General features: G+C 42.5%; 1 protein-coding gene across 1 annotated transcript in view; it reads left to right on the forward strand.

Annotated features, from left to right (window-relative positions):
• Positions 1–740: 740 nt before the first annotated feature.
• ARHGEF3 (Rho guanine nucleotide exchange factor 3) overlaps positions 741–25,108 on the forward strand; it is a gene marked incomplete at both ends in the record, with an annotated part of 81,394 nt that continues 57,026 nt past the window's right edge. Inside the window, 2 exons of the mRNA XM_080350416.1 lie at positions 741–775; positions 12,750–12,842. Of these exons, the coding sequence (XP_080206542.1) occupies positions 741–775; positions 12,750–12,842 (128 nt within the window). The remainder of the gene's footprint in view (positions 776–12,749; positions 12,843–25,108) is intronic.

Here is a 25,108-nt window from a genome sequence, read left to right on the forward strand (position 1 = left end):
CAATATACTAGATTTGAAATGGAAAGTTTAACCATGGTTGAGAAACACAATTAATTATTCAAATAAGCTTGTTTCCAGACACGGTACAAATGGACACCAGCAACGCAGTCCCCTCATCTCAAGAGCTCATAATCTACTTCTTTCTGTCTTGACAGCCCTATTTGTTTGTTTGTTTTTCTGAGCAGTAGGATTTCCAGGTCTGTTTCCACACTACTTTCCTCTGAAACAGACATACCTGTTACAATGTCAATGATTTGCCCCGACTTTCCCCAGATTGTTGACCTAATAATAACTTTTGGTCACTTGTTATTAATCTCCCTTGTGATTCTCAGCCTGGAACTGCTGCCATTTGCCATTTTTGGGCCGGTCTCCTCGGCTGTTTCTCACCTCGGTGGGACCCGAGCTCCCCGGGCAGCGCGGGCTGTGCGTGGGGACCGGTGTCCCCTCCTCAGCGCCATGGGAACCGGTGTCCCCTCGGCACCGTCGGTGGTTCGCAGGTCTCGGAGGGCTCAGGGGAGGCCGGGGGGGAAGGTGGGCTGGGAGCGGGAGGGCAGGGCCGCTGGGAAGGCGCGGACCGGCGGGCGGGCCGCGGGGCCGCGGGGGGCGGAGCGGGGCCAGCAGGCGCGCGTCTCCTCCCTCCGCCGCCCCTGACAGCGGCCGGGCCACCCGTGGAACCCCCCGCGTCTGCTCCGCTCCCGCCGCCGGCGGGTCCTCTCCGGGGCGGCAGCTCCGCCAGCCTGATGCCGGGAGCTGAGGAGGAGCAGCGGGGTGCGAGGTGAGGTGCCGTCCCGTGGGGCTGGGCGGGGAGGCGGCTCCTGTCAGAGCCGGACGGCTCAGCTCCTCGGGGCAGCCGCGGCGGGGCTGTCCGCACTGCGCCTCCGGGGGGGCCCGCCGCCCCCTGCGGGACTCCCCACGGGCGGTTCGGGGAAGGACTCCCGCCAGCTGCTGCTGCGGGACGGGCGCACCCTCCTTCTCCATCCCCTCACACCATCGCCGCCCTCCTCGCCCCCCTTTGGCGGTTCCCCGGGGAGGGGGAGGCAAGGGGCTCCTCACCGGCGGGGCTTCGTGCCGGGCTCCGTGTCTCCCGGGGGCTCCGTGTCCCGGGGGCTCCGTGTCTCCCGGGTCGGGCGGAGCCGCCGCCTCAGGGCCGCCCGCGCTCGTGCCCCGTGAGGGGCCCTGCGGAGGCGCGAGGCGGCGGTTGGAGCCGGCGCGAGCTCGAGCCGCGTCCCCTCAGCGCCCGGCGCCGCTTGGCTTCTGTTGATTTTCGAGAAAAAGAACGTTAAAAACGTACTCATGGTCAACTCTTACACAAGCGTCGATTCAGCAGGAAAGCCTCGCGAAGGGAGGGCCGGAGTCCCAGGTGCCTGTTGCCTCCGCAAACCGCGGTTGTTGTTGCAGACGAGCGATTCCCGCGGCGGGCGGGCTGGGTCGAGCCCCCCAGCACAGGCCTCCGCCTCGGGGAACGAGCTGGGGAGCTTCGGTGCTGAAAGGGGGAAAAAAACAAACAGCGAGCGTAATTATTTACACTTGTGGAGTCGGTCACAGCAGACTCTGAATAGGCTGAGAGAGACAGCGTTAATTAGCGTGGCGCGGATCATTGCGTGAATTTAAATAATGAGCGGTGGTGTCACAGGCCGTGGAGCAGTTCAGGGTTTTACCAGCTCTCTTCACGGGACCACAATTTGTCATTTACTAAGGAGCCATTTACGTTAATGCAAGAAATCCCAACTTTGGTAGTTGATATATTTATTTTTCTATATAGTTCTTGTGAATATATAAATGTTCACATATATATTTTCTGTGTGTGCATTCATACATTAATATAATTTATAGTTAAATGTTACCCTTTAGTATGTTGTGTGCTACATTTTCATAGTGAAAGGGCAGAGGAAATTCCTTCATCCTCAAACACTTGTTAACAGTATTAATTTTGTTACATACCCAGTTCTGTAGCGTGTATGGAGATATCCCAAGTGCAACAAGTTATGAGGTGGATGCTGAATCTGTACAGAGTTTGAATTCAGAATAGGAGAAGCTATGGCATTTGGAATCAAATAGAGTTAAAATATTTATTGCAGAATAATGGGGTTTACAGCAGGTAAGTAGGGGGAGAGTGTGCAGTGCAGCTGCCCCGCTGCACTTGAAGCACGGGAATGCACAAGGTTATCTTCGCGTTGTCACTTAGTGGATTTAACCCTTCTATTGAAACTTTTTATACATACCACTGTCTGTTCTCGGTAAATATTTATTCCCCAGTTTTAGTAAACAAAATGCTATATTGTTTTGCCTAGAAATCCCTTTTAACTTCCCGTCGAACCGTGCACGCGGGGTAGCAACGCAACGAGGCCTCGTGACCCGTGCGGACACTGGGACATTCAGCGTTGGTCCCTCGCGTTTGCTCAGCCCCTCGCGCGCTTCTGAATCGGGCACTTCTTCCCGGGGCCGCGTTTGTGCAGACAGTTGTTCTGGCGCAAGCCCGGGCTGGGGGAGGCTGCTGTGTGCGATCTGGAGGTGTATTATGTGGAGCTGCTTCCAGCGAGACCACGTGTTCTTAAACAAGAATCTGGTTTGTTTTGCTGTTCGTGGGTTGCAGTGGGTGATACCTGATTCTGCCGGGAGGTTTATCTGTAATATCTTAATATGGACTCAGCAGTTAGTTTTTCCCATGTTAAATCTTTTGCTTTAGGTGCTAAAGAAAATGAACCCGACCTCCTAAATTCTGTTTATCAGAGTTTTACTTGAATGTTTTCAGTATTTTAGGTTTTTGAGTAATCTTTTTTGATGAAACATAATTTTTCTTAGTATTTTTTGTGGAAGAATCTGTGCACTGCTTCAAATACTGTTATGCATCTAGAATCCTTTTGGAGTGCTCTGTGTGTGTGTGTGTATTATATTGTATACACCTTATACTCGAGCGTGATTGTGCATTTTGAGAAGTACTTTGTTAAGAGTTGCCAGTTTCTTCCTGTATAATGTGGAGGGAAACTGGCGAATTATATGCTTGGTGGAAGACTAAAAGACTTGAGGTGCTATAAATCATATTTTTGATTTATTGTGTTTAACTTAATTAGTCTCTTAATGTTTAATTTAACCAGCCCCTTCATGTTATTTATTTGTTTATTAAATTTTGGGGATACAAGCATTGCAAGGTCATGTAGGTTTAACAGATAAATTCTAGTATTTATAGATAAATAGATAAATCTAGTACTTTATAGATAAATTCTAATCTGTGACTTAAAAAAAGCTGGAGCAGAGCAGCACCGCATTGGAATAGAAGGTGGAAACAGATGAAAATACTTGCTGGTCAAAGAAAAGTCTTGAAATGTTCATGTTTGCATCTCTATTTATTGGCTGAAAAGAATGTTTTCTCCACCTGTCTAACATTTCCTGGGTCCTATTAAAGTCCCCTTGATTTTTTTACTAAATCGTGCCTCTCAGCTTGTGAGGATGTGATGCGGATTTCAGTTGCCGAGTCATATGAAATCTGGAATAAACAAATGGCTGTGGTCTTGTACAAGTCTTTAAGAACACGTAGAACTAGTGCAGTGTAGTATAGTGGGGAAATAATTGGAAAATAAAGGACTCGGTAAATACTCTTAAGTAATCTGTGATTAACAAACATCTCGTACTTTGCTTTTGACTGCAATGTCTGCAAAGTAACTATTCTGAAATTAATAGTTATGTAGCATGTAACTGTGGTGGCCTCCATCCCCAAATGTAACACGTACAAACAACCAAAGATGTTTTCGCGTCTAGTGCCAGCCAGGGTTGACCATGAAGTGATACCCTGCCAATCATGAACATGTAAATAATGATTAACTTGGGGGTGCCCAGCACTGCACAGAATCCAGCATGCCAATGGCTCGGGCTGTTAATGTCTAAACACAAGGGCATATGTACATGCATATTTATTTACTTCTTCCTAATCACGTGCTGATGAGTAGCCTGAGGATTTCAGATCTGCGTGCACACATTGCCATGCCATGGGAGTTCCTTCACAGTCTTGTATGGACCTGAGGGTGGGACTTGAAAGCGTGGCCAGTCATGAAATCCAGCAATCCCCTCCCCAGAGAGTGTTTAAACTGGACAAGAAGCAGAAGCTTTATGCTTTTTACAATAAAAGCGCAGATTTTTGCTTTTTGTCTTAAATCGTTATATATACAAACAGAAACAGTAACAGTAACATTCTGTGACTAGAAAGGTGCCCAATGCTGTTATTGGTATTTTTTTTTTCCTTTCTGTAGTGGCTTAATTACTCTTATAGTCAAGCGCTTCCCCTCATAACTCTTCAGGTGTAATCAACGTGTGGTACGACTTGTATTCAGAAAGGTTTACTGGCTTTTATACCGCTGAAGCCTGCATAAACTTGGAAAGTTGGCAGGAGTTATCTGGGCTTGTGTGGTTTCTGTAGAGCAAGAACAGCTGCTCTGCTGGTATCATCTCTCAAACATTTTAGTTGTTAAATAGAAGTACAGCTTTCGCTAATTTATTTTAAACACTTCAGCATTTTTCCAAAATAAATTCTCAGAATGATAGCTAGGAGAAGAGTACGTCCATTGTGCTGTCTGTCCTGTATCAGGAGTCCTGATTTGATTTTAAATATTACAGTGTTCCCTCAGAAGGTTCTGTCTGGACCATCACCTTTGTCTTGAAGACAACAACCAGCTATTTGCACAGTGCGTGTTTTCGGGGTGGCCGATGGCTTCTGCCTGAGAATGGCCTGAGCTGAGGCATCCAGGGAGCAGGTGGCTGGGAGGGGTTAGAGACACGTATGGATTATGTATTATTAATATATCACAGTACAGCACTCAAAGCCACACATTTGCTTTGACTCAGGCTGTGATGAGTGTATCCCAAACCTGGTATCCCTCTGGAGATAGTCAGGTTCTTGTATGAGCATGAGCCTTAAAATACTTTGCCTACAGAAACAGATGCTGTCAGAATTAGCATTTGTTGATCCTCCACAGATACGTAATTAATATCTTAGGAAACATTTCTCAGGCGCGTCGGTTACTGTGTGCAGGGGTGATCCTGCAAACTTGCCCATCTAGGTTTGGGTTCTGACTGTGCTGGGCAATTGCAGCTGAAAATCACAGAATCATAGTTTATTTGTTTAGCTTTGTATAGCCCTTCTAATACCCTTTACACAAACAGCACAGTTATTTCTGGAAATAGTTTTCTTTTAGATAAAATCCAGATTTAAAAAAAATCATAGATAAAATCTTTGTGTTTGTCATTGTTACAACTTTTGAATAGCAACCTAGTACTTGCTTTCAAATTCAGAAGTTTGAGGAGGATAGAGTTAAATTAATCTCAGAAATTGTTAGCTGTATGAGTCACTAAATTGGGAACATAAATACTCATAATCTTTGGAAGGAACCTCTCAACATTGTTTTGCTGCACAGTGTCAACTGCAAAATACAATACAGTATGTTTAGCTTAAAAGTAGCTGTATTTGCATTTAAAATAATCATTTATGAAAAAAATTGTAAATTCCTGCTTGTCAAACTGACTAAAGGCTAGCAGAGCTGGATTATTGTACTGGGGTGATTTGTTGGCTTGCTTTGTTGAAAAGAAACAAAAACTTGGAGAGGGGGAGAAGTGTAAAGGAATGGCCAGTGCTGGAGGATTCTTCTTGCAGGCGGACAGAACGGACAGGTTGTTTTGTTTACTGTCTGGTGCCGAAGCCAGATACTTGAGATAGGAACATCTGGTCTCTTAGTCCAGAGAGAAACAGATTTGTCTCGGAATGGCATATGTAATTATAACATCAGCGGCAAAAAAATTTCTTGATATCTCTTTACTCTGAATAGAATGTAGTACTTTGCGTTCTCTGTATTCTGCTTAAGGCAGTGTACTTAGTTTTGTATGTGCACCTTGTACATTTTAAACCTCTGTTGAAAATGTTCTGTTCAAGTCTTGCTCGTGTTTCATAATGTTAGATTTTTTTCCTGATCAGATAAGAGAGATTTAGTTGTGTGTTATTACTAAGACACAGAGTACTGAAACATTAAATATCTTCCTTTTTTTTTTTAATTGATACAGCAATCAACTACCATCCCTAAAAGTGACAGTGAAACTCGCAGCCATTCCCCATTAGCCCTGCTTTGCTAAGATTTCTGAGTTGAAACCACTTGGGGACTCAAAGCTCCTGGTAACTTTGCAGGTTGGACAGTGCAGACGAGTCCTCGCTCTTCTGTTCTCGATGGCAGTGATGTACGGTAGTACGTGATGTCAGGACAGACTAAACCAGCAGTCTGAATTCTTTCACAACTCTTATTTTTCACAGCAATAACCAGCTCAGGAAAAATCTGTGTAATTTGGGAATAAAACATGTGCACATACATGCTTGTCGTTTCCCTCTTGCTGGTGTCTTACTATACAGATTTGAGTGGTTCTGAAAGATGTTCCAGGGGTAACCACATCCTCTCGTTGCTGCTGGTAAACTTCTCCATCTGCTTTCATGAAGGTGATATGAGATGAATTGTAATTGGTTGTCTTGCTTTTCTTTTGGTATCTTTTAGGGAACAGAGCTAAGTCTTGGTAAACTAAAGGACTAGGCCTGTTGAGAACAGTGTCTGGGAGCAGCTGGATCTCTCCAGCATGGAACACTGCTCCATGTCAGTGCTCTGGCTTCAGCCTGCTACCGAGTTTGATTTGTGTATTTGACTGTTGTATTTTAGCTTTTAATCTACTTTGTGCTGAGAATAAATATAACGTTCATGCTATTTCAGAAATAAACTTTGTCTTTTATATATGGCTGATAGGCTGTCTCGCTGTCTATAGCGAGTGTGTGGCTATGGGAGAGGGAGCCAAACTCGACAGAATCATTTTAAAGCCTCTTCTCTGTCATCTTGAAGAGGTCCAATGGCATCACCAAATACAGAGTGAACACTTATGTGCAGTGCCTGTGGTTCTCTGAACTACCTGCTCCAAATATCTTTGTATATACACTTGTGTAAATTACCTGTATAAATCTTACCTGAGCTTCTTAAGAGGTCATAAGGTGACTGTTTTTAATGGGATGCCTCAAGGACAGGAATAAAATATCCTTTCAAAAATATGTATTTAAAAAGGTCCTCCAAAGCCTCATTTTTTAGTGCATCAGGTATGTTTTTTAAAGACTTCAAGAAGATGAGTAATGGCATCCCACATGTGCTCACGGAGGTTGAAACTGGAAGTGACCACACTGTGTGTGAAACCAAGTTCATGGTGTGCTGGGCCTGACCCGAAGGGATTGATTACGCACCGGGAAACTTCTCAGCACTGCCCGCTGCTTGGGCTTGTGCTCAGGAGAAATGTTCTTCAGGAGCTCCTTGAGTTTCCCTCTGGTTTTACTGCAGTATGTTTCAGTGGGGTAACAATGTTTGGCAGCTGCAGGATCTGAAAACCTCAGAAAAATAGTATGGATAAAAGATTGGGTTTGGTATTTGTTATGCAGTTCAGTAATGAAGTTTGTTTTAAAGCTCTTTGCCTAAGGCGGTGCTGGGTGGGAGCTGAGTGCTATCAAGATGTGAGATAACTACGGGTTTGTGTGTGTGGAAATGTGACTTTCAGAAAACAATTTAACAGTAAATGTGTTTGTTCACTAGAAATTTCAGACTTTTTCAGCTAGTAAGGAAAAACTGGCTATTTGAAGATATTATGATGCTTGCTAATTAGTAATCTATTGTTCAGGTTTTGTGAGCATAAAGACTTCTACTTGTGAGAATGATGGTCTGAAACACTCCTTGTTTTTTTATTTGTAGTGGATGCACGTAACTATAGTGACACTGCTGCCTTCTTTTTCATTAAAAGGAATAAGAGTTTCTGTGTTGAGGGGTCCTAGGGTTCAGTAAAGCTCTTTTCACAGTTCTCTTATCAGCCAAGTATAACAAGATGCTATTTCAACAATGCAAAGCATTTTGGTGAAGGTAAGGAGCTGTGGGAACACGTTTTATCAGAAGATATTGGTTATTTTTACTTGCACTGTAGTGAACAGCTGTTGAATGATATGTTATTTTTTTAACTACTGCTACTGTGAATATCTTATTTGTACAGAGATACAAAGAGGGAGTAGAGGGAAAGGCAAAAAAAGATTTTTAGGCTGAGGATCAAAGGGTAGCTATACTTTGTAACACAAGGAAAAAAAATAGAGAAAGTGGGCTTTGTGTAGGGAATCAGAGTTTTAAAAAGAGCAGCTAATAGCTTCCCCATTCTGACAGGTCAAACTCACAGGCTGGGTTGAGCCCGTGGGGTGTTGTGGCTTCAACACTTTCCTTGAACCTCCTCATTTTTTTCTGTTCAGATGACCCCGTATCGCTGTTCCAGGGCTCGAGTGCTGTGCTCTACTAGATCCTTTCCCGCCCCCTTTTTAATTTGTCTATTTAAGGGCAATTGCAGAACTTCCAGAATTTAATCTAAATGAATAAAATAAATTTAAATATAACACACTTTCAGTTCTTGAGCTGGTGGCTATCTGCTGCTAGGCTTTGCCTTGCTGTTACAGGGTGTAAGAATCTAAAGCAGATGGACTGATAATCTATCAGATAATCAAAGTTAATGATTTTTTGACAATATAAAAGTGTGTTTCGTTGTGGAGATAAGAGAATTTTGAGGTAACAGTTGTGTTAAACGTAGCTGCTGTAAATACATCTTTGACATTGTTTTCCCGTGTTTTTGTTCTGGAATTGCGTTTTGCCCACTTCCTCCTTTGCAGCACAGCACAGTCTCTAGGACAACACCTCATTAAAGTGCATGTTCCTTAACGAGAACAGTCATGGTTCAGTGTACAGAGGGTGAGGAACAGAACCTGTCTGGAGCACAGTCTCTTACATTAATATTCATTGACTTGGCATCTGGCTTCAAGTTATTAAGAGGGAAGATGACAGATTTATTTTCCTCCTTCGAATTTCATCACGTATAGTGCCTATGCCATAAAGTTCAAGTCCAAACAAGAGCTGGATGGTGATATTGAAAGAGGCACCTGTGAACAGCATATTTTTTTCTGAACATTGTTCCTTTGCTTCTTGAATTGCATTTAATTTTCTAAGATGTTATTATTACTGGAGGCTGATTTCTTAGGATAGTGCTAGTATTCTGTTTGACTAAGTGCTAAAGCAGTATATTCCAACCAAAATTTTACTTTGCCAGTTTTAGCTTTCATTTTCTGTGGTTCACTTTGAATAGAAACGATATTTTGGGGGAGTATAAGCCTTACAATAACTTCTCTTTCCAAAACAGAACAGTTCAGTTTTATTTTAGACCTACCGAAGCAGTTTGCATTCCCTAGAAATACTTCCACAAAATATTCTTAATGCTTGAAAAAATATATCCCCTTTTATATCTCAAAATGAAGTTTTTACTTAAAAAAAAAAAAAAGTTATTTATTCTGAAGAAGAGCAGTCTGGCACAACAGTGAGTCAGGATAAAATCTACAGCCTGAGAACTTTTCATTGAAAAGGGTTTCAAGGAAGAGAAGTCGTGGTAATGTTTGGTATCCATGGCTTTGGAAAGTGTAGATGGATACCAATTTTGCATTTGTCATTTGGAAACTAAAGAACTAATATTTTGACAAGGCCATAAAACTTGCCAGCGATGTGGGGATCAGCTGTTTAATTACCTGTTGCTCCTGGTAAGGAGTGAGCTCGGACCTGTGCAGACCTGTTGGCGGGACTGGGAAGACAGGAGCATCCCTGGTGATTTCCCAGCAGCTTTCCTGACTCATGGCTGCCCAGCCGCCGACGTAGGAGTGAGAATTGCTACTGGATGGCAACGCTGGACGGACAATCCACCTCCAAACTTTAAAATCTCCTCCAGCTCAAAAGACAGTGAGGGCGGAGCAGTATGATGTGAAAGCAACTGGCTGATGCAGACAAAAGCCATTGAGATGCCGGAGTTGATGCTCCAGCAGCAAGGGGTTCATGGTGGTGTTGCTGGAGCGTTGGTCACTGTTTGGCACGGGTGGCAGGTGGGAGGGACGCTCTGCACCATCTCTCCCATCTGCAGCCCTGTGCCCCTGGCTGTGTGTGCTGTCCCGCGCCGGGGAGGCTGAGGAAGGGTGTGTGGTCAGTGTACCAGCCGCTCTCACGCCTCTCTGCACCATGGGTGTGTGGAGAGGGGCTGCGTTCAGTCGGGTGACTTGGCCAATCTCTCCTGTTACTGGAAACAGAGCATTGGAGGCTGAAAGAACATAAGTGTGTGTCTAGAAGGAACATGACTCTGGGTATCCAAGAAGCTTGCTGTCTCATCCAGCATCTCAATATCTTTGTGAAGGTGTGGTGGGTGGGATCTTGCTATCAGAATGAATAAATGCTGCCCTCTCAATACCCTCCTTTTATGGTACAGAAAACAGCAGAAGGAGATTTCTAGTTGTGGAGGGGAAGGAATACAACATGTTACTCACATTTTCAGATATTAGACTGGGAATGTGAGGGAGTTGAGAGGTTTGACAAGATATATTCTTCCCTGTATTATTTTACATGTTTTTCTTTGTGGGACATGTGAGAACATAAATTGGGTTTATGCAATTTTTCATTTATTGTCTGTTAGATATATGTCAACCTTTATTATTAATTGTTCACAGAAGAGTTCATAACACAGAAACTTCTATCACTTCTGCCCTCTGCCCTCAGTGTGGAAGTCTCAATGCAGAGACATGTACGAAGTGTTTGCTTAGATGTTTCCCAGGGTGAGAGGAGGAGCGCCGACAATTTTTTAAGTCATACATTGAACACTTGTGCTACCGTGGTACTAGTTCACAAGTGAACAGTAGAAAATGGAAACCTTGTGGTTTTGTAATTTGAGTCTTTCAGCTTCCAACTCTGAGAATTCATGGACTGCTTTTAGCCTTCCCTTGAACCTTTGATCTGACTAGTGTGAGTGACTGTAAGAGGAGGTGAAACTCTTGTTGGTATGATGTGCATGATCACTGGAACATACGGGCTTTCCCAACGTAGAGCAGAAATTTATTACCAAAAGAAAAGTTTTAATTTGCCCTGTCAGGAAATTGCTTCCTGAGAGAAGGGAACTTTGCAGAAGAGTATGAAATCTGCATTCTTGCTTCAAGATACCTTTAAGAACAACTCTCCCTTCCTGCACTATTTGTAGATTAGAGAGGCAAGTAATAATTTAACTTTCGATACCTGCTGCTGAGCCACTTCTAGAATTACTTTTTTTTGGGTTGGTTTGTCATTTTGTTTTGGTTTACTTTTGATTTTTTCCAAAGTGCCCCCAGGTCAGAAGCAGGAGTTAATTTGACATCAGGCACCGATCCACAAAGAGCTGAGGTGGCTGACAGCCTCTGCTCCTGCTCTCACACAGCTCAGCCTGCTGTCCTTCTCCCTTTCAGAATAGTTTTCTGGATCTTTAGAACAAGATTTCAAGACACAAATCTGCTCAGAAACAGACTGTGCAGAATTTTTATCCCTTTCTATTCTGAGAGATGTAAAAGAAATGCAGAATTAAGGACCTGTTCTCGTAGGTGCATTCTGTTTTCTCTGGCATGGCAGTGCAGTGAGCTCTGGTCACAGCGAAGGGCAGGGAGGGAGAACACATCAGTTCCATTCAGGACCAAATTTTGGTTGCCAATTTTGGAGTTCTGCCTGATAAACATGCTTGCGAGGGCTGTTTGTCTGCTCCTGCGTGGACAGAATTTTGAAACAAATATTGTCATTCCTTTCAAAGTACTTGTTTTGTGAAGATTGGCCCGATCTGCCTGTCACTGATGGGACACATGCAATGTGCTCACATTTTCCTTCGTCCATGACTGGCAAGTCAGATTTTTACCCAGGGTTCACACAGGTTGAACCAGCTTTTTAATGGTTCTTTATACTTTCTTGCAAAAAGTAAGGGATTGATTACTATCTTGACAAGCACAGCCTATTTTCTGGTTATGTTCTAGGAGATATTAATTAAATGCAGTTTACCTGTTCTCCATTAATCAGTTAGGTCTTTGTGCTGATCATAATAGGAACCAGGTGTCAAATCAAGTCAAATAAGATTCTTTTGGCCAAATATATATATATTTTCTCTCTCTGTTTTAAAAGAAAGAGAAAAAGCTATCAGTGTAAGAAGTTCCATATTAGCATTCTGGATCCTGTTACCAAAACCAGTAGTGTTTCATGGTGGCATTAATTGGCTTTATCTGGAGACTTTAGTCGCTCTTACCATGCAAGTCATTTACTTCAAGCACCTTTGGCCATAGGGACCTTTTGGAAGCGCTGCAACTTGGGCATTACTACTGCCAGCATTTTAATACATCTGTGCTGGTTTTGAGCGTGATGTTGGCCATGAATAAATGGTTATTTTCCGCAAATCAACAAAGTGTGATCTTAAGTTATTAAAATACGGATCTTAACTCATTAAAATATGCTAAAAAGCTTCTGTAAATCTTGTAAGTTGAAATTTCCTCCCCAGTGTGGTGTGGGTCATTCCATAGCAACTCTGAGGGCGATTGCTGCTCTGAATTAACTCACTGGCACTACGCATGGCCCTGGATCCGGACTTGCTGACATCAGCTCTCTTGGCATCGGTTCAGCAAAGTGAACAAAAGACAATCAGTGTTGGGTTTGGCACAAAACTGCCACATCCTCAATGTATTCATCCAATTAATCCCATTGATCTAGGACATTTACTTAAGTGAGTAAAACACACACTGTATTTGGTCTTCAGAGTTCTTGTCTTACAGTTTTGGTTTTCTAGGGAATTAGTAAACGCATTGTTCACTTATGTTGCATTTTTCATGGTTTTGATATTTTGTTCCTTTGTAGAAAAATGAATTCTGAAAGCTCAGCACTCACCATGAGTAGCCCGGCAGTAATAAACCCATGTGCCAGAGGAGGAATGGAAGAAGAAAAAGTCTGGTAAGCTTTAGTTCTCATTTTCTAAGAGTCTAGTAGACAGCAGTATGGGAGATGTAGTTTTAAAATTAAGTAAAATAATTATTAGTTATAAATGTCTGCATTAATTTTGCATTATTTAACAACAGAGAAGGAAAGAGGGAAAAACCTTTTAATTTTGGTTTGGAGTTTTCAGCAGGTGAGCGTGGGGACGAGGTGTCGCGGGGGATGGGCAGTGGAAAAACTGTTCACACCAGTTGTACTCATGGAATCTCTCACATATGGCAAATGTCTTAATCTCCCAGCGCCATTGCTGTGCTTGTGCGATGCTATTACCGGTACCCGTCAGTATGTGCAGCCTCGTGCTCTCGGATTTGTGCCCTGGGAGACATGACAAAATCAATAGTTCCTACTTTTTATTTAAAAAAACCCAAACAAAACAAACAACAAACTATTACTCTTTACTGGAGGAAAACAAATACTCCGTCCAATGGTAGATGTGGACAAATGCTTACACTTCAGGACAGTGTTTTTGTGAAAACTGCCACTGACCGTGCAATTTTTAGGACCTTCTTTGATGTTTCAGAAGGGAACAGGGTGTTGAGATGCACTGGGACTATTTCAGCTGTGTTAGTGAGAGCCTTTTACTGAGAGCCTCCTGCTTTTCACTTGCTGTTGTTTGCTAGGGTTTTGTTACTACACATTGTGTAGTTACCGTGTAGAAAACAAGCAAATAAACTCACGACAGGAAGCATGGCACCCATGTGGACAAAAACTAGATCTTTAGATCTATGTGGAGTATATTTCAAATGCTCTATTTTTTTTAAGGCATTGTGGGGGTTTGTGAGTACTAGAGCTGAATAAACATTATTTTTCTCAGCCTAAGAAAGTGCAATGCTGCACTGCATTACTTCAGCATGCATTTATTGTTGGTTTTTTGTTGTCTGATTCTTGAAACATGTTTTTATTCTGTTGGGTTCTCCGTTGTTTTATTTTTGTGAAAATTAATTACTCATAGCAAGATTAGCAATGTGTGCTATTAAAGGTATGCAGTAACAGCGTAAATTATTCAATCCAGTCAGAAGTCTCCACAGAGCAGAAGCCTCGAGCAAGAGCTTATCTGGCATTTAAACATCACTTCTGTTGTGTGTAAAAGGCTTTGATGTTGGGTACGACCTCGTGCTCAGGCCCCAGAAACAGAGGCAGGAGAAAATAATCAGCTGGTGGTGAGTTTTACTCACAGACAGATGAAGTTCTTAATTTTGTTCCTTTGATAAATTATTACTAAAATGTGGACAATGAATAGATACACTTAATATCAAGGACATTAATATCATACAGCAAATTTGTGGGGGAATTATCCACATAAGCTCAATATATTGTGAAGTTTCCACAAGTGCTGTAACTAAACTTGTATGCGTTGCATGAATGTTCTGCATTTGCTCAGTAATAGCGTGGTGCGTTTGTTCAGGTGACAAGTGTGAATTGTTTTGGCTTGTCCCATTCCTTCACGTTGAGATCTTTTATATATTTATACTTTGTTAATAAATCGTTAGTGATGTTCGAATGGCTGCCAGCGAGGATGATTTCTCATCAGTTACCTCCGGCATGGTGTACTGTTTTAAAGACAGCTGCCATGAATACTTTCGGCATGATATATTTTTATATTGGGGGTAGATTAGAGGATAAATTATAAAATGGAAATAAATGATAATTCACTAAATTACTTTCTCCGCTTTTACAGAAGGTTATAGAGTAACTTGATAGGAGACAAAGTGCACTAACTAGCTAGAACTCTGGAGTGCATGGAAAAGAGTGTAAGAGGGAAGAGCTCTTAATTTCAGTCTCCCAAAAATGCTGATGGGGGTTGGGAATTCTATGGTATAACTCCTTTCCTGACTACAAAGAGGAGATCTAAAACCTTATCTGTTTTCTTTCTCTAGAGCTAATACCACAAAAGAACATAGTCTGATAAGATATGAAAAAGCTTCTGAAAAAAACAACCAAAAATACAAGAAAAGTAGTTATTATTGGAAGTTTGAATTTCAGAACTACCTGCTCCGTTACCGTTTACGTTGTGTAGCCATTTACAAGTTCTGCCATTCCGTTTGGTACGTCTACAAGATAAAGTTAATTGAATTCTCAAACTTGCAGTGCTTTACTTGCTTCTGTTGCTTTTTTCCCTCAACATACAAGATTAAGATTACAGCAGCAAAAAAATGCTCGTAGCAGTGCTAGTGTGAGTGCTGCGAGCGGCTGGGAACCGGAGGCCAGCACGGCAGAGCGCACGGGGAGCCCAATGAAGCTGTTCTTGATGAGCAGGAGTGCTGAGAAATTTGGCTGGCACTAACTGATGTTATGACCATTCGCTATCTGAGCGAGTCTGGAACTGCGTGTGAACAAATAAAGGCTTGAGAGCCTTGAAATTCTAGAAGCTACCGATTTGGCAGATTCTCAGTTTCTTAATGTTAAAAGGTGCAAGAGAGGAACTAAAGATAAGGGAGCAAGTGGGAACCATCTCAATTCCTCTGCATTTACTATGAAAGTAGCTGTCTGGCATGTTGTTTTTCAAAACAAATGTGCCGGGGATTTGGAAATGTTCCAGTTTTTGTTACTGTGTGTGGATTTATAATGTGCTTCCTCTAGGCTGGAAGAAATCTTGCTAGTCACTTCTTTATCTTTTTATGTAAGATTAAGTCAGGAAGTATTTCATGTTTTTAAAACTAGCAACTGAAGTTTGGGGTTCTGGATCTCTTCCACAAGCAGGTTTGTGGTGCCCTGGCTTTCCATGTCAGTCTCCAAACACTGTCATGTTGCTTTCTGAGCATGCCACGTTTTCCTATTTCTGTGGCAGTCACTGCCACCTTTAGAGCAAGTCTCTCTGAAAACTGCCCCTGTCATGAGGGTCCAAAGAAACAAACTGTACATTTTAAAACCAACCAAACAAGCACTGTTAAATGTGGACTCCCGTGCATTCTGACTGTCTTTGTATTTATGACTTAAACAGAGTTTGGGGACAGAAATGTCTTCAAATCTTTCTGTTTGTTCTGTGTTCCGCTGTAGCAGCTCGGTTGTTTTTGTTTCAGCTTTCCTTTCCAATCGGAGCTGGAAGTGTTTGTGTAATCTCTAAAGGCATGTGGGTACTGGTGCTAATCTTGGCGTGCAAATAACACTGCTCAGTATCTCGTGAAAACTTTCATTTGGAATCTCTCTCTGTTTTTTTAAGTTACGTGTTTCATTGGAGACTCGAATCACAGTCATGTTCCTGCACTAAACTTTAATAGAGCAATTTGCTTCCTGATAAACTTACTATAGAGAAGTAGACAACTTGTAACTATTATTTTTTTTAAATCTGCTGTTTAAAACCCAAATAGAAATAATGATCAACCAAGATTAAAAAGATGCTTGAACTGACATACCCATGACTGCAACGTGAGTGAAAGACAGGAAAGCAGTGGGGAACAGCTGAAAATCTGCGTTTTCATGATGAGATAGTATGTAGATTGCGCGTGGTAGATACTTACCTTACTGCATGTGGTTTTAATCACACAACTCTTCTTCCTCCGTGAGGATCAGAATGGGGCAGCTCACAGACAGACCAGCGCTTCAACTGGCTCCTGGCATTTGTGGGAACTCAGGTTTCGTGACTTAAATCATCGTCCTTTGCTGCAGCTTTTGCCAGCTGCTAACTGATGAAAGAAGAATTATGTGTCTGGAATTAGAGTGAGAAGAGAAACAAGTTTAACAACTTTCCGCAGTTCTCCTGCATCCTTGTTCAATCAGCAGAAATGAGTCATCCCGAAGAACTGAATTAAAATGGCTCTAGTCAAGTGCAGTTTAACTGCAGATGGTTGTGATTACAAAAGGCACATACATGTTTGGAGAACACAAGGTTACAGTGTTTGCAAAGAAGTAGTCCCACAAATTGCAGATTAACACTTTAGATAGCCAGATAAAATTAATCTTATTTGCAAGAGGCCTTGAATTAGCTGTTTTCTAGTAACAGTCTTATTGCAGACAGGAAATTCTTTTCTTGGAAAGCTGAAGAATATTCAGGATAGTTAGCATAACCTAGCAGTTATGGCAGACTGTTTTAATAAAGCAGATAAATATTTACAAAATCGATTGAAAAGAATCACGTCTATCTTACCTAACTTTCCTAGTTTATTTAATGTACTTCTCTGCCCATAAAAGGAGTAGTAGAAGTGAAAACAGTGCGGAGGGAATCCTTTGCATTCGGCTTTGTGGTCTGAGGGCCAGTCCCGTCAAGGGAGCCAGGGAAGATCCAGCGGAGCAGCAGGACATGGGGAGGGGACTCAGCCCAGCTCTGCAGCCCCAGACACAGCCAGGGCCGAGGACGTGCTCAAACGGTTAAAGCAAGAGCCGCCGCAAACTGCTGGCTGAAGGCTCCTGCACACACGAGATGAGCTTTGTAACCAAAGAAAATATGCCCCAGGGGCAAGTACAAGTTTAAACATATGTTTAATCATCATGTCTTACAAAACTTGGTATGGATTGCATTTCCTCATCCTGGATGGGATCAGAAAAATCTGCCTTAAGAGTGAGAGAAAAGCGTTCAGCTTGTGCGCTGGCCTGAGCCCGAATCCCACCAGATGGTGGGATTGATGGGGAATTGGGACAGGCTGTTTTCTCAGCTGGCTGAGGAGCAAGTTGCTGTTGGTGCTGAACCCACTGGTGTCCCTCTGGTTCTGGTTCTTCTCCTTCCCCTGTCCCCGCCACCTCCCTGCCCTTCCTGTTCTTCTGGGGCTGCATAACTAGGTACAAGCAGAGGTGAGAGTTACTGATGCTTGTTTCAAAAGCCATTTTACTGGGTGAAGTCCGGTGCTTGGAGGTAATATTTAGTGGTGGCTTTTCGTTGCTTGTGCTGTTTGTTGGGGGATTTCTGTATTTCTTCTTTTTTGCTGGAAGAAGATCTCTCCCTAGGTTCCTGGATAAAGCTGTCATCTGCGTTTTGTACATGTGATTATATTGTCTCTGGGTCACACTTCAAACAACGTCCGTTGTTATTACGTCTCTTGAGACATTTGCTGCGTGCTTGGTTATGACTCTATTGTATTCCACGTGCTTTTTCACTGTAGTCTCTTTTTGTTATAGCTGTTAGCCTAGGAACAAACATTTCTGTAATACTTAATTTGTTCCAATTCAGTGTCAAGACGTTTTTATCCCAGTAAAAAGGTAACAGCATCCTTAGGCTGCCCTCTGTGGTATTTTGTTTATAAATGCGTGTTAGTGAACAGGCGGGTGACTTGGCTTTTATTCTCTGACATGCAGGTAAATGGAATGTTCACAAAGTGTATAAAGAGAATGAAATATATTTAGTTTTAAAGAGCTGCAGAATGTTTGACAACTATAATTTTTAGTTACTTTGATGTAGGAAAGGAGTATAAAAATCTGCCAGTCCACCTGTCATTAAAAGTATTTTCTTCCTTTCTTCTTCATGGTGCATATTGGTGAAATCTAGAAAAGAGAGTTGATGAAAATGCATGTCACTTTTGGCTTCTGTGGCAGGCAGTTGTGTGGCTGGAACCAGAAGCTGAATCTGCGTTATCTGGAGAGCCAGGTTCTCATTGGGCCATGTTAACGTTCTTTTTTAACTCTTTCTTTCCCCTCTGGATGAGAGAAGCACATGCTGACAGGCTGATAAATGAATGATACAAGCATCGTGATCAGGCTTGGATCATACAGAGATAAATAACTAGTACACTGTGGGAGGAGGGCTCAGCATCCCAAACTCAGGTGTTGGTCATTTGCAAGTTGAAGTTATGGTTATAGCGGATGAGAACTTCTCCTTCAGTGCAACCTCACAAACAGGAATAAAGGAATTTGCAAAGTTCAGAACAAAAATGAAATTTGTCATCTGTCTCAGTTGTTTTCATGCTGTGAAGCCTCATCTCCTTATTCAGACATACTGCATCTTGGAACATTTTCTTTTCCTTCTCTATTATTTTGTGAAAAAACGGAAAAATTGCATAAATAGTAAAAATTCTATTTGCAACGGATGAAGCATTTTAACAAACTAAGGTATTTCCTTTCCTCCTTCCTAGTCTATTCAAATAATGGTAAGAATAACTTCTGGCAACAGCAAATTAACAGTGGTAAGAGAGTTGTGATCTTTTTAGGTTGTCTTAATTCCCTTAATTTCAATTTCTCTATGAAAAATGTTTAACTCTGGCTAAATGAAATATACAATGATGTGATACTTGAATCATATACAATAAGCACTTAATATATACAGAAGATCTTACATGTTGTAGTATAAGAGCTTTTAACTATGCGAGTCAGTGAGTTATTCAGTATCCCCCAAATCATCCCGCAAAGCTGCTTTAGCACATCACCATAATTTGATGAAATACGGTGCGTTTTGCAGGGAAGCTGCTGTTATTTCAAGATCTCCCTCAGGTATGTTTGATCTCTAAATGCGATGTAATTCTCTTGCGCAAGCTGCCACAGCAGCGGGCCGGGTTTGCTGCTTGTGTTTGGAGCAGCTGCCGCATGTGCCGTTGGACGGGTGGTCTGGGTGCTCTGTACGGAGGATGTCACCAGGCGCACGGGAGCTGTGTTCTTTGTGAGTCCCTCTCACTGTTTCTTGGGTAAATTACCCCCCAGTGACCCTTGTTCATCCTGGGCAGCTGCTTTTACCCCTCACAGCGGTTAAGTCTGCCAGTGTGTTTCAAAACGCACCGTTTCTTTGAGAATTAACATTTTCCAGGCCTTTGTAGCAATTACGTGTCCTACAGGCGTCATTAGAGCTGTGTTAGCACTGTCACCTTTTTGACCATGGTGGGGTTGCACTAGAGACCTGTGAAGGTCCCTTCCAGCCCACACTACTCAATGATTCTGATTTTCTCTTGCTTCTTTAACTGGGGTGGAAGAAGTTGTCCATAAAGGCAAAAGTCGATATTAGATTTAAATCCAGTTGCCACTATCTCATCATCTCTCAGGCGGGGGCTGGCATTTGGTTTGTGGTACTGTGTTTTTTTTAATTCTCCTGATGGGTTTCGGTGGTGCTGTTAAGCAGTAGGTGGCTGATGAGCGCTGACAGCCGCTCTGCCCGCTGCCCGGGCTCCCGTTCCTCCCTCGGCCGGTACCTTGCTGTGCTCTCCGAAGGCCCCGTGCTCGGCGCAGCACACCCACTTGTGCTGCATTCCTTGTAGGTGGAGTATGTTTTACTTTAGGCTGATTCAGAAAAAGCAAGAACTCTTAACTTAAACCCACTAAACAACTTAAAAACTAAACAAACAAAAAAGCCCTCAGAATAAATTGCCATAAAGTACGTAAGTAAATACTTAGAAAATGTAGATTAGTGTGAATTTCTGCAGCCACTTTGAAACGTCTCTGTTCTCTTGGTGGGTGTACATGCTCATGCTATTTGAAGTGTGTCTGTAACTCTTTTTTGAAGTGTGAAAAGAAAATCCCAGTGATTCACCATTGCCCACCATCTGTTTCCTGGTTCCTTACCCTGCTGCTCTTGCACGTATTCTTGTCCTGGTTCGTGATTCCTTTTCACTAAGACTCCACTACTTGTTCTTATAGACAGTCTGGTATTATTTTATACACTTGTTCAACATATAGTGCAGTTGAGCTTCTGGTTAATAACCTAATACTAATAATAAGGCATTTAAACTTTTTTTCCCTGAACAATATTATATGTTTTTAGTTAATTCTTTGACTGTAGAGGGAGCAGGTGACAAAGTTTTCCAGGAAAACAAACATGCTGTTTCTATGGGAACACCTAAACATTGTAGTATTTGGAAACAAACAGGGGTTTGAAATGAATCGTGAACTTTTCCTTGTTGTGATATGTATTTCATTATATTTGGAGGGTGCTTTGAGGACGTGTATAATGTGCTGCTACTCGGCATTTACAGTTTGATTTTAAAAAAAAAAAGATTAAGCACAGGAAGAGGGGAATTGAAAGGGCATGTTCTCCCGTGTATACAATGGACAGACTGATGAATGCCTTTCCATTCCGAATCTTTCATATTCCGTTTACTGGAGTAGGCGAGTTATGAGGAAATTGAATTTCTTCTGTTATCACTCGCCATGAGGGTTTATGTGTAAATGTGGATACGCAGTGATGTACAGTGCCAGAGGTGACCGCGGTACATACAGGGCTGTGTTCTGTGCAGCAGGGGGCTGTATTTACCAACACTATGTGAGCAGAGCTTGGGTTTGTTTTTCTGTGAAGACATAGGGTATTTAATGAAAAAATGTTTAACGTTTTATTCCGTTTAAGGCTTAGCCAAACTTCTCTTGCTTACTGGTATCTGTTCTTTGTTTTGGAGGACTTGATATTGCAAGACTTGGTTTTATGGTAGTTTTTTAGTATCTATCAAGATATTGAAAATGTAAGTTCTTCTAGTGTCTGAACCATTTCTTCTTTTCCTTTTTCGAAGGTTATCCCTGTATGGTTTGCTCACAGTGTGTATGTAGGACCGGACCTTTTGGAGCAGCAGTGTCCTTCGGCTCTATGTGCTTTGCAGTTTTCTGCTGTCAGCCTGAGGTCTCTTTCCCAGCTCCAAAACTGTGAAACGTCCCCTTAGTCTGCACACTGCAGTTTACAGAAACTGTGTACAGTGACTGTGTGCTCATAAACAGAACGGAGATTTCTTATATTCCGCTGATAATGTGGCAGCTTCGTGCGCCTGGGGCAGCTGTCCCTGCATCCACTGCCCGTCCATGCTCACCCTGCTCATGGTTCCAGTGAACAGGACAGGTGGGATGGGATCATGTTCTTCTCCCACCGCGCTCCTTTCAGCAACTGAGCTCTCCCTGCAGAAACACAGAATTGTCACCAAGGGCAGGCAGGAAGGTTGACAAAGGGCTCTAGAATAAACAAAAGCTTGTTTTGGATTCTGAATCTCTGACATCCTTATTTAAAGGAAATGGTTTTGTGTTATCAAGTTCCACTGAAGATCTCGAGTATGATTTCCTTGCCCATTTCAACTCAAGCTTTTTCAATCAGTCATCCAAATAATATATTTAGTTTGGCAAGGCATCTGTGGCTGTCTCTTTACCAAGGTGTTGCTAGGTCCCAGAACTGTCTCATCCATCACAGGTAGATCAGGGTTGATTTAGGATGTTGCGGCAGCCAGATGAATGGATGAGGATAGCTGGTAGGCTGGTGAAGCAACAAGCTGTGTCTCCTCTGTGGAAGCTGCCGGCCCTTTTTCTCAGCCCGAGCTGGCAGGTTAGGGATTGCTCAGGTACGCAAACCATTGGTGCACAGAGCACAGTTTGGGGTTGCTGTGCATGCCTGGTGTCTGCCATGGTTACAAACTTCATGGAGATCTGAACAAACACATGCATTTCCTTGGTTGCCAGTGCTAACTTGTGCAGGAAAATAAGTTCAACTATCCAACGTACCTATATTTATTTGAAAGTCCAATGTCTGGAATTTCAGGTTCTTTATGCAGTGACTCATACACATTGAGATTTCTATAAGAATGGAAAGTTTTTTGTGTAGAGCTGTTGTACAGGTGTCATAACACCCACTTTTTATTATGCATTATTGTCTGTTAGATGTAATCTGGTGTGCAAAGATTTACACTCATGATATCAGAGCATGCCTACAATAATACAGTAATTTAGTGCCTTAACATTACCTCGGCAATCAGTTCAATCTCAAATGCACTATAGGGCAAATTTTTGTTTGCTGAGGCTTTTATCTCAGTAGAACTCGTTCGTTACAAGTGTTCTGCAACTCTGCCCACAGTCTGGCAGAGCGAAGATGGGACTTTTGATCGGGTTTCAATCTTCAAAATACTGTAGTTTTTCTTTTCTGCATTTTCTTTTCACAATGCAGCTGAGTTTAGAATTACCATCGTAAAACTCTTTCTTTACATATCAGACACAGTGTCGATATATATTTCTTTGTGGTTTAGGTTTAACATTAACTATTTTTAATTTTATAGTAATTTTATTTCTTTTCTCTTGAGAACAGCCACCTGATTTTATAAACTATGGGAAAAATTATTGCACTTTTTTCTTGCTGATTAGGGTGGTTGATTCATAGCACAATTTGAAGAACAGACTTTTTCCCCTTTGCATAGATTTACTTGAAGAAAAAAGTTATGACACATTTTGAGTTTAAAAAACCAGCCAACCCCCCCAGCTTATATCTTTCTCAGTGGGACACAATGGGGAGCGGGAGCTGGAAGTAATGAACCCATTTACTTTGTGTTTCAAGGGGCCCAGGCAGGTCAGCGTTGCAGCAAGACGTGTGTGGGTTGAAGATGGGCTGGTTTCCTCAGGAAACGGCAAATGACTCTGCTGGCTGTCTCTTGCCAATCAACCCATCGCCCAGTTTCATTTTTAAAAAGATACAAAAATATCAGAGCAAATAAATTTGAGTTTTAACTCAGCTGTGTACAAGGTGAGGTGAGCGACCTCAGTGAGTACCAGCGTTGTGAGGAAGGCTGCCGGAGCGCTGGTGTTTGGTGTCCTTCTGTCAGAGCCTGACGGCAGCTGTGCTGCTCTGAGCCACCCACAGCCTCTTTGTGGCCAGGGTGTCACAGGGTGACAAGGAATGGGGAGTGCTGAGGTGTGGGACACACACAGGTCTGCACTCACGGGACACCCACTGGCAGCAGCTCTGCCCTGAGCTGGGGCTGGTTGGGGGCGTTAGTGGGTAGGGATATGGGTCTGCTGGGGCTGAGCTGGGATCTGCTGTGGGGCTGAGATGGGACCTGCTGGGGCTATGACGGGTCTGCTGGCAGCAAGGTGACAACTCTGCGGTGATGGTGGGTGCTCAGTGCCGTATCTCTGTTCTTTACGTTCTGACTGAGATCAGGAGGTCGCATGCCGTGCACAGGATGTGGCCGCTGCTTTGCCTCATTCCGGTGTCACCTTGCTCTCAGGAGTGAAAGAGCAGCTTTTCCCAGAGATCGTCCCTCTGCACACAGGGCTGGGAGCTCTGTCTGTTAGACAAATCATGCTGCCAGTGGATCTCGCAGCGTCTTTCCATCATTAATGTGTTTAATGCAAAAGACCCCACTTTAGTTGGACCGACAATCTTACCTTGAAAGAGATGAGAAAATTTCCTTAACTGGTGAATCAACCTGTCACTGGTCTGCAGCAAAATCCCGTTTCCTGCCTGATCCACTGGTCTCACTTGACATGTTAATGCATTCCCCCCCACACCCCAGGAATTGTATTGATTTGGAAAGAAAAAAAAAGCACAAAGAGTGTGTCATCATCCATATAAATACATTTTATTTTTTGTATGTATTTCTGAAAAAACTGCCTCGAAATCTCTCCTACCCATAAATGCACTTTTTAATGAATGTACTTTGGTCTGGGACAAAACAACATACACTTTCAGAGTCATCACGGGTATAATGTTATTTTTAAATTGTAGGATTCTGTACTTGTAACTAAGTTATTTTATCCAAGTTTTCTGTATGCTCTTGTAAAATAGTCTTGTGCTGAAATGACTGTGATGTAGTTAGTGTATTTATATTGAGGAGACTAGAAAACATAACTTGTTGCTGGCAGAAGTAAAGATAAGTGGGCATTTTCTGTCCTGAGATGATATTTTGGTTGGAGCTTTCATGGGCCGATAGTTTCAGCAGGTTTTAGTCCATCCCGCTCAGGGGTTTCTATAGCAATTCCTATGGCAACACTGATGCAGAAAATGTTCCAGGGGTCCGGCTGTGAGTAATAACGAACAACTGAGAACATTTTGCTTTTGCATCTCAGGTTAAATATCCCTTCAGAAATTATGGAAATAGGAAAGTGTGGGTTTTATGCTTAATAGGAAGTAATTCTACTACATAAAAATGAGGTATGATGAAAGGAGGGTTTGGTTTCAGAGTGTATACACCTTTGAATATATTGCTGAAGTATCATCCTCAGACCAATGAAGAGTAGTAGAAACATCAGGTGGAAAATTTGGCACCGGCTTCAAATGTTTCATGTTGTAAAGAGGCTTCAAATGCCAAATACGTAGTACAAAATCTGCTCAGAAACTATAGCTTAGCTTTTATTAACAGTATTATTCATCATGTAAGTGGGTTTACAAAACTCTTGAAGCTGAAGCTGTCTCCATGGCCTCCTGCCCTCGCAGTGCGAGGGTGCGGATCACAGGACTCCATGGCAGCCTTTGTTGACTTCCCTGCCTATTTTTAAATTGCCTTCCAAAACTTCCGATTTTTGCAGAAATAAATTTGCCAGTGTTTGTATTAAACAGCATATCCTGATGTCAGAGGATGCAATATTTATTGAAACCGGTTGTTGTCAAATGTAGCTCTCTGTGTACTGTAAACTGG

Source organism: Nesoenas mayeri (genome assembly GCF_963082525.1).
Source record: "Nesoenas mayeri genome assembly, chromosome: 10".
Lineage (NCBI taxonomy): Eukaryota > Metazoa > Chordata > Aves > Columbiformes > Columbidae > Nesoenas > Nesoenas mayeri.